The sequence below is a fragment of the Embiotoca jacksoni genome, unplaced genomic scaffold (genome assembly GCF_022577435.1).
Source record: "Embiotoca jacksoni isolate LCO1_2020_lvr unplaced genomic scaffold, fEmbJac1.0.p SCAF_13, whole genome shotgun sequence".
Taxonomy (NCBI): Eukaryota; Metazoa; Chordata; class Actinopteri; family Embiotocidae; genus Embiotoca; species Embiotoca jacksoni.
In genome coordinates this window covers 7208997-7218944 of record NW_027185263.1, presented here as the reverse complement: position 1 = coordinate 7218944, position 9948 = coordinate 7208997, and the positions used below count along the sequence as shown (strand labels likewise).

The following is a 9948-nucleotide window of genomic DNA, read 5'->3' as shown; positions in this document are numbered from 1 at the left end:
GTAACGTAGCTTTTTTTTTTTTTTTTTTTTTTTTTTTTTTTTCTACGTCACAACCGGAAAGAGTCAGGACGCCAGGAAGAGCAGAGCGTGTGCCTCTCGATGAATGAAACTGAACCGCAAACTTCATTCATTCATTCAACTTTTCGACGCAATTTGACGTGTTTTTATAAGCATTGCATGTTAGCTTGGGGTACCAGGTAAGAATATTCACACTGCCGATTTAAGTCAGCTAAATGTTTGCTGGTTACCGAGCGTGTTTACATTGCTGCTAGTCAGTGTTAGCGATCTCGTGCTAAAAATATCAACATCATGAACAGTCAAAGTGTCTGCTCTGATTTGGTGGCAATCGGCCGGTGTGTCTAAAAACAGCCAGCCAAAACAGCCCACGTTTAACAACAGTGATGGCGTTTTTTTTCCTGCTCTTTGTGTTTCATTGTTAGCTCCTTGTCTGTGTTTTGCCTCAAGCTGCTGCCAGGTACAGTGTGGCATCCTGACACCTCTCCTGTTACTATTCCCCTCTCTTTGTTAGGTGTACGTGTGCATGTTTGTTACTGTTGCTGGAAATATTTGCTCAAAGGTGTGTGCACTTGTTTGTGCGCGTGCATACCTATCTTCAGCTGCAGCTGTGTGTGTGTGTGTGTGTGCGTGTGCGTGTGCGCGTGCGTGTGAAGAGCCTGTGTGAACCATGTCAGTATCAGTGATCATAAAGTGGGGAGGTCAGGAGTACTCGATCAGTTCTCTGTCTGAGGAGGACACAGTGATGGACCTCAAACAATCCATTAAGACCTTGACTGGGGTGCTGCCAGAGAGACAAAAACTACTGGGACTCAAGGTCAAAGGTGAGAGGGCACCACTGATCACAAGTCCTTATTTCCCAGGTCAAGCTATTGTAAATGAGGCCAAATGATAATTAAAACCAGGCGTATAGGACACTGGGATTTGATTTCCCTTTGTACCGCTGCATTGCTGTTCACCATATTTAAGAAATCCTCCTGAATTAAATAAACTTCTGTTCAAATAATTTCCTCCCTACATTTCCCCCAGGCTTTGGCAATGCTAATCGACATTCATAATCAGCTAATGTTTTATATGTACAAACGTGTTCATCGCTCACTCTGTTAACTGCTTTAGTGTCACTTTTCTGCACCTGTCTGCAGGCTAAGCGGTTTATAAATTACTTTATTGTATTTTGAAAAATATGTGGGAGTTTGAGCTTGATGGATCTTACTCTTCTCCTTCTGTTCCTTCTCTTTCTTATTCCTGTTTTCAGGTAAACCTGCAGAGGATGAGGTGAAGCTGGGCTCACTGAAGCTGAAGCCAAACACTAAGATCATGATGATGGGCACGAGAGAGGAAAGCTTGGTACGGGGTGGAGTGACTATGACTGACGGTGTTTTTGCTCATTTAACTAGCTATCTGCCTAATTTGCAAGTTTACCAAAAATGGTAGTTATTGAAAGAGTAACCTGGGAATCAGGTTTCTCGTTGTTTCAGACTTTTATTTACCGACTAGCTTTGCTCAACTGCTCAGTAAGTGGTTAGTTAGGTGATGATCCTGCTGGCTGTGGACTGCAGTGTTTTAATTTGTGTGGGATCAAATATTGTCAACTAGCATATGTATGGTTTGCTCTCTGATGTCTTGGCTAATGTTGCACTTTAACTGTGAATGTGTTTTGTTTTTGAAGGAAGAGGTTTTAGCCCCTCCCCCAGAGAATGATGATGTTGTCAATGATTTTGACATCGAGGAGGAGGTCATTGAAGTGGAGAATAGGTCAGATATTTTTTTATGTGTCTTTTTTTATGTACCTGTATAGAAGTAAGATGGAGTTTGAGAACGATTGTGTCTTTGACAAATAAATGTTGTTTTACATCCTTAGAGAGGAGAACCTGGCTAAAATAGCCCGCAGAGTTAAAGACTATAAGGTAGAGGAACTGAACCCGCCCAGAGAAGGCAAGAGGCTCCTGGTACTGGATGTGGACTACACACTCTTTGGTGAGTTACACTGATACCAGCATGTGCCTCTGAATGTGACCAGGACACTTCTGACCAGGTGTAGCTCATTATATAACTGTACTTTTACTTTTACAACACAGAACATCACATCTATGTTTAAAACTCCCTCTCAGCTGTTTCTTCTCTTCACATGGGTGCACGCACATTTACAGATTTATATAAAAGCTGTATTTGGCTTTTTCTTTAGCTGTTCTCAGAAGCAAAAGAAATGAAATGAAGCACTCTTTGTAAGCTTTTCATTTGCTTGTTTATCCTCAGACACTGTTTTGTTCCTGTGTGTGTTTAGATCACAAGTCATGCGCAGAGACAGGTCAGGAGCTGATGAGACCATACCTTCATGAATTTCTGACATCAGCATACGAGGACTACGATATTGTCATTTGGTGTATGTATCTACTCTACTCCGCCCCGCCCCTTTCTCATTCACAGTATTTCCAAATGTCTAGTTTCCAAATGAACCCCTAAACAGCAGAAATATTTCCATATGGCACCTAAGTGGAAGAAAGATTCCCCAATGGCCACCCTCTGAATCCACTTTAAACTAGGAGGTTCCCATTTAACAATATGCAAAATGTCAGGGTGTAAGGAATTGGGCCTAAAATTGGAAAATCTGTTGGCATACTTTTGAGTGGAGTAGTATGTGGTTTTTTTTTAAATGTCAGCCCAAATGGCAACAATGTTCCCTCGTAGCGTGAAGTCATGAGGGTCCCCTGACTGAGGAAAAAGTCTGCAGGTCCACTCAAGATTTCTTTTTGAACATTTCTGCCACTCAAAGTCACATTTTGAAAAGCCTGGTTGCCCATTTAAAGAATTTCTGAATGACAAAATATCAGAAAATGACTAAATTTGTCCATTTGTGATACTTTTAAAAGGGTGACCAGAATTCCTTTTTTGCATTCAGGTCATTCTACTAGAATTTTATCAATTGAAATTTTATCAAAAACTTTGGACTTCTTACAAATCACCGTGTCAGTGGCTCTTTGCTTTGGGCCAAATATTAGTGAAAATTGTTTTCACAAACATATATATACAGATTGAGAGCCACACACAGTTTTGCACCATGTGTCTGTCTGCTTATATATCGGATAGTTTCGGTCAAAATAAACATCTGGCTCACTCGAAACATAAGGGCCTGGGTCTTCACATGCTGAACTAATGTTCTGAGGTCTGGCGGCAGCATCTCTAAAACTTCAGTTCACGTATCACAAAATGGTCCCAAATCTTTAAGATTTTGTTTCTGTTTGGGGAGTTGAAGATGTTTGTGCCCTGTACGTCAGGGGTTAATGATTCAAAATGTGATTCATATTGTGAAAAGAAAGGACAATGCAGGGAGGGAAGTTGTGTGTTTTTGGGTGTTTATTCTTTGTTTTTTGTTTTGATCCTTCACTTTATTGATGCAATTTTAATTCAGTTGATAAGTGTATGTGTACTTTATCTCATTAGCTGCTACAAGTATGAAGTGGATCGATGCCAAAATGAAAGCAAGTATTCCACATGTTTTTTGGCTTTAAAAGCGTAATTGTTTACCTTGTTTCCCCAGATTGTTTCTTTTATGATACTGTTCACTTTTTTGCCAAAAGGTGGCAGTGTTAATCAATTCACGCTGCAGTAGTTGAGTGTAAATGGGATCAGAAGATAACACTAATTTTTGTGTGTGTGTGTGTGTGTGTGTGTGTGTGTGTGTGTAGGAGCTGGGAGTAACAGACAACCCCAACTACAAGATTACGTTCATGTTGGACAGTGCAGCCATGATCACAGTACACACCCCAAAGAGAGGGGTTGTTGAGGTTGGTACAAACACACAGAATCACTGCTGTGGTAACACATGATATGACTGATGTGAACATATGTGTCACCAGTGAAATAAAGCATTTGTACTTAGAGTTAAGGCTTTTATTTTATGATAGAGTTCAACCGTATTTTTTTTTTTTCATTTTCTTCGGATTTTGGATTGTGCCTTTTTTTGGCCTACAATTTTCACTACAGATTTACTATGGCTTTAAACAAAATATATTGGATGTGTAGTGAGGATGAAACTAGAAAAACAGTAGTGTGTTGTCTTGTCTCCAAGATAACGTGATTTTTGACAACAGTATATAGTTATAAATACATGACGCCCAGTAACTGTCAGTTGCAAAGGCTTTTCCTGCATAATGTGAGAAGTGATATGAGTTTTGCATGCTTTACCTGTTTGTTTAAATTTTGGAGAGTCTCCCAAAACTCCAGGTGTGAGTTTTTGAGCATGTTTGTAAAATGATGTGGTGAAGTGTTAGTGTGGTGACGGATCAGTTTGAGAAACAGCCAAGCGCATGTACACATACAGGAATAACAAGTCCCTTCATGGTGGTCTTGGCGGTCGTTTGTTGCTTTTTGAGAAGGTGATCGTGCTGATTGTGTGCGTTTGATGGCACGCACCTCTCCAGGTGAAGCCTTTGGGTGTGATATGGGGGAAGTACGGAGAACTTTACAACAGGAAGAACACTATTATGTTTGATGACATCGGACGAAACTTCCTCATGAACCCACAGAACGGACTAAAGGTAGGCTGCGGCCATCGTCACCTCATTTTGACTTTCTTCTCTTCCTAATTGTTGTCATTATCTAATAGAAAATTACTCTGTGTGAATGTATGTTAGATCCGACCCTTTATGAAGGCCCATCTCAACAGAGAAAAGGACAGGGAACTGTATAAACTGGCTCAGTACCTCAAAGAAATTGCTAAGCTTGAGGACTTCAGCGGACTCAACCACAAACACTGGGAAAGGTAGGCACACATATGTTCAACAGTAATTTATAGCACCAGTTAGAACTGCCTTATAAAACAATACACGTTGCAAGATTACCCCTAGAGTTGGCGATGTACGGTATCGTACAACACACACACTGTCTCAAATTAATAATACATTTACCAGAATATTTCTGAAGTGTGTGCTTAACGTATGTTTGTGCAGGTACCTATCTAAGAGGCAACACCACTGAGGAAGATCTGCTGTAATGACGAAGACTTGGGTTAGATCCAACCATCCCACCATTAAATTCTCACACACACACACACACACACACACACACACACACACACACACACACACACACACACACACTTGGCTATTACTAGAAGTTGCACTCAAACCCTACAGCTACCAACAGCAGGAAGCTCAGGACTGAGATGGGCTTCCCAGTTTATATATTTGCATGTTCTCCGCTTCTCCCCAGTGATTTTTTTTTTTTTTTTTTTTTTTTTTTTTCAAAAAATTGTTGGCATTTACTACAATAACGATGGCAGTTGCAACCAGTCTGTAAAAATAGCCAGTTTGAGGTCAACCACCACGTCATGGGGGGCAGTCAGGTGTCTAACATACATTCAGCTGCCTTAAAGGTTCTGAGATCTTTTACATCTGTTTGGTCTCCCAGACGGGTGACTTTTTTCACATAAAAATAATAAAATAGTTAACTTGATTGTCACTGAAAACATACTTTGCTGTGACTCTCCGCAACACCAAGCATTTAAAAAAAAAAAAAAACAGACACAAATATCCTTTCACCATGGTTGAGATCAATAAGTGGTGCCCTCCACCCCTGTAGGAAGCAGAAATGCGACATACTGTTTATGCTGAAGATATTGAGATTAACTTTTAAAAAGCCGATAAAAAAATGAACAGGTGGTTGACTGTATATCTTCAAAGGAAGAAAAATTGGAATGGCAGAATGTTTTGAGAGCAGCGGTCCAAATTCAAGTTGAATCTACGTCACCGAGCGTCGACAAAATGCCTGCAACCTAAATATGCAATAATCCCTGAAATTACTGTGAGATTAAAATCTGTTTAATCTGTTTTATAGCTAAAAGACTTTCGGCAAAGCAATATACAGTACTGTAGGGCATGTTTCGATGGAGAACAAAATCATAATTTGTTGTGCACACTGGCCTGCAGGTTGGATGATGGGATTAATTTATATATGGTACACACATAGATGGTCAGGTTTCCATGGGTGGATGGGTGTCTGTATTTTTGGCCAAAAATGTATTTGTGTTTTTCAGTGCATGTAATTGCTACATGCTAAATCTGCTATATCGCTGGTAGCAAACACGTGTAAAGGATCAGTATGCAAAGTCATTCATTTCTGTCTTTTTGGAAAATGCAAATGTTATTGAACAAAGTGAGGATGAGGGATGATGATGGAGATGCAATAGACAGCACGAAACGCTCACTAGGATTTTTGTTACTTATTTTAGTAGCTTTTGAAATGTGTCACCACTTATTGTCAACATTTATGTAAAGTTATGGATGAAGGAGGGGAAGTTTTGGCTGAAGCTGTAGGGGAAGGTGCGCCTCACTTCATGAGTACGTAGTACCTAAAGCTCATGGGAACATTAGGGATGTGATTTTAGGGATTTTGTCAGGCTGTCTCAGAAATTCTTTTTTTTTTTTTTTTTCATTTCTTGAGATCTGCCTCTTTTGTGTTTTCTTCATCACATCCCTGACATCCTGGCTGTAAATATGACAATACAATTTTTTTTTGTACCAAACCTGCCTGTATTGTTCGTTTTTCCTTAAGTCATTCAAAATGAGCTACCAAATATTGACATCTTTTACAATTCTTACCATTTTCATACAATGGATTACCACTATTTAAAATAGATTTGAGATTTGTTTCAATTAAAGACCAGAAAGTACATTAGCTTATTATCCTCATCAATTTATTATGAAATGTTTAGAAAAGTTGGAATAACAATTCTCTAAGGATTGTTCTAAATAAGTTAAAAAAGGGCATGAAGGAAATAGTAATATTTTTTACAATACAATGAAGCTCCACTGAAAAAAACATGACAGATGAATAAATACTGTACACGTATACATGCATTCCCAAAGCGCAACAACACTTTTTGTGCAACACTTTAAAAATTTGTGAAAACTTAAAAAAAAAAAAAAGAAAACAGCGAATTTAGGCTCGTGCTTTTCTCCATTCTTCGTCTTTTCCTTCTTTTCCGGCTGCATACCAGTGACGGGAACTTATCAGATCACCTTGTGTTTGTCCACTCTGGAGAAAAGAAGAATAAGACAATAAGGATCAGATCAGTCAGAAGTTGGTATAATTTGGACAAAATAAATATTCTCACAGAAATCACATCCTCAGTAACAAAATCAGTCAAAGTATTCACAGTGGTCAGAGTAATATACTCACATGTACTGACTCCACTGGCTCCACGGCCCGTTGGTGAACTTGTCCTTCGCCCGCACACAGAAGACAAACCTCTTGGTTTTGACATTGACCTCACACTTGGTTTCATCAGTGATGTTTTGCTGTACAAAAAAGGAGGTAGCATATTAGAGACAAATAAAACGTGGCTAAACTGGAAGCCATCAAAGGCATTTGAATCTGATGTGCAGCTTTGCATGAATTGATTACCATTATGTGCTCTTCACTGTTACAGGAATCTCCTTTGTGGAACGCCTTGACCTGGAATTGTAGGCCAAAGAAAGCACAGGGCTTCTCCCAAGACTCAGGGTAGTCCCAGCTGAACACCTTCCTGTCACTGGTCATCAGGTTAGGGAGTTTTGCCGGTGTGACTAGATTGAGTGAGGAGGGAGGGGAATGAGGTCGAGAAACGCGAGTTAATATTTGCATCACAGATGGGTCAGATAAATCAGAAAAGTAATACAATAAGCCTTAAAATAAAATATTGTGTAGATTTTCTGACATATTTCCTCTGTGGTTTACATAAAAACAAATCACGACACCTGATTCTGTTTATGACACTGACATCAAGATGCAATGACATACCTATCTCTCTGAGGTAGAAAGACTTTGTGTAGGCCTCCAGAAGAGAGAAGCTGTGTATGTAAACGGTGACGGAGATGCTGTGTTCCTCCTCTTTGAATGGGCAGTCGGTATCCTGGCAGTGAATCCCTGACCCATCAGCATTCAGCTCACAGGGAATGTTTTCCATATAACTGAATTCAAGACAAAGTGGATGGTAAAATACAAACAACAGCAGCACACAGTGTAACTCTTCACCTTACAATGAACCTCATGTTTTTACTATGAGGGGAGGGGGGGGGTTTCTGGCATATGCAGCCGATATACTCTTTTTTTTGTGCTCACCGTTCTGCCTTCACCAGGAGCACAGCAGCATTCGATCTGAACTGCGCTCTTGTCCAGGTGCAGTGGAAGGAGCCTTTATAGTTTGGTGCTGAGCAGTGGATGTGACCTGGAGGAACAGAAACTCCGTTAGTCCCTCCCTCTGTTTTGCTTCTATGCTCTGGTGAGCAGAGATTTGACGGTCTCGTGATTTATCTAAATGATGAGACCATCGTTTAATTTAAGGAAGAAAAAACAAGATGGCCTTGCTCAAAACTTCAGAAAGAATGGTTCAGAGGTTTTTGCTAGTTCATCACTAGTTCTTGCAATTTCTGAGAGGGGTGAAAGGCTTATGAAAACAACTTTTAGAAGAACATTCTGTAGTTTTTTCAGCAATGTGAGAGAGGAAATGCTTTTCCCTAAGAATGAAAATCCTTTTGGGCATTAGAACCAACAGGTTTGTAGTTTTTTTTCTTCTTTTTCTTTGAGAATCACAAGCACTTACAATGTCATGACAGGCGTAACATCAAGTCTGCCCAATGTGTCAACCTTGGTACGGTTTGTTTATGCCACAGCAATCATATCATCACCATACGCTCTTTTCCCTCCTTTAGAAACTTTCTTGCAATTATTGTGTTATCTTGGTCTTTTTTTTTTCCACCTCTCTGCTTGATTCCTTTGATCCCTTTTATCCAATTTCTGTTGTCTGCTTTTGAACCACAGTCTTCTACCTCTCTGTCTATTTTTCTCCCATCTCATATCCCTCTCCTGTCATCTTTCTTATCTCAGCTATTCAGTGACATCAGTCTTCTCCAAAGAAAGCCTCTTGCCAGGTTCAAATAAAAAAAATACAAATATGTATTTCTCTGTTTCTCTGTTTCTTTTCATCTTCTTTGTTCTTCTTCCCCTCTATTCTCACTTCTCTCTCTCTCTGTGACTCCCTTTCCACCCTCCCTCATTCTTATCTCACCTTCTTCAGGGGATTTTTCTTCCAGTATGACAGTCCTGTTATCTGGATCTAGTTGGATCATGATCACAGTGTGGTTGAGGTATTCTCCATTTGGACTGAGGTGACATGTGTAGTTCCCTCCAATCATCTCTTCCACCAGAACATTGACCTGGTTCCCCTGCAGAGATGGCTTCAGCTCCTCACCTGAGACAAGGACATGTTCAGTGTTACAGTGATGTCAGTGATTAGAAGTGTTATAAAAACAATTGAACCTTTTTAACATATGAAGCAACTTTATTCGTACTGTACTTAACATACTAGGTATTATTAGAAGTGCCAGCGGTCTAACAAATAGATTGTCTGATGTGTTACCATTTCTCTTCCAAAACACCGGCTGATTTTGATAAACTTCTCCACAGGTCAGAGGGACATCCACCTTTGTACCCTGAGCATCAGGCACCCTCAGGACCACAACTAGTTAAATCATGAACAAGAAACACACAGGCACTCATCAATATTTACTGAATGTGAGATGAACAAATACATTAAAAGTCAAATAATATTAAGTAGGGAGAAGGAGACACCAACCATTATCCATAAGGATCTCAATGTTTTCTTGGTGGCTGTCAGAGCTGGCACAGCACAGTACAGCACACAGGGCCGCAAGGAACAATGAACGCATCTGTAAGAAATGATGAAAAGTCAGCTTAGCATGGTAACCTATGACTTAAGGTATATGTGCTTAAAAGCAGAAATAATGGAAACAGTGGCCCCTGCCATTTTACCTATGACCCCTTAGTGTTCACCTGCAATTTTTCAACAGGCTGTATATGTCTTAAAATTTTGACCAATTCAACCAAAGTTGTTTTTCTTTAATCGGGAAGATAAAAAAAAAAATTGACATTAAT

General features: G+C 39.8%; 2 protein-coding genes across 5 annotated transcripts; one reads left to right on the top strand and one right to left on the bottom strand.

The window, feature by feature from the left end:
• The first annotated feature begins 69 nt into the window (after window positions 1–69).
• Window positions 70–6538, top strand: ublcp1 (ubiquitin-like domain containing CTD phosphatase 1). 4 transcript variants are annotated; one of them, XM_069146125.1, is made up of 11 exons: window positions 70–197; window positions 672–839; window positions 1271–1362; window positions 1685–1770; window positions 1877–1992; window positions 2300–2398; window positions 3457–3494; window positions 3702–3800; window positions 4437–4553; window positions 4650–4777; window positions 4965–6538. In XM_069146125.1, the coding sequence occupies exons 2-11, from the start codon at window positions 686–688 to the stop codon at window positions 4990–4992; spliced, it is 957 nt and encodes a 318-aa protein (XP_069002226.1). In that variant the 5' UTR covers window positions 70–197; window positions 672–685; the 3' UTR covers window positions 4993–6538. The 4 variants fall into 4 exon arrangements, with proteins under 4 accessions (XP_069002226.1, XP_069002224.1, XP_069002225.1 ...); XM_069146123.1 differs by having other exon boundaries at window positions 530–839; XM_069146124.1 differs by having other exon boundaries at window positions 466–839.
• Window positions 6539–6711: 173 nt separating this feature from the next.
• Window positions 6712–9725, bottom strand: il12bb (interleukin 12B, b). The gene is made up of 8 exons (XM_069146126.1): window positions 9629–9725; window positions 9413–9514; window positions 9062–9244; window positions 8116–8221; window positions 7795–7964; window positions 7420–7580; window positions 7195–7313; window positions 6712–7050 (listed from the first exon to the last, which is right to left on the bottom strand). Exons 1-8 carry the CDS (start codon window positions 9720–9722, stop codon window positions 7026–7028), a joined length of 960 nt encoding a protein of 319 aa, XP_069002227.1. The 5' UTR covers window positions 9723–9725; the 3' UTR covers window positions 6712–7025.
• Between the last annotated feature and the right edge of the window lie 223 nt (window positions 9726–9948).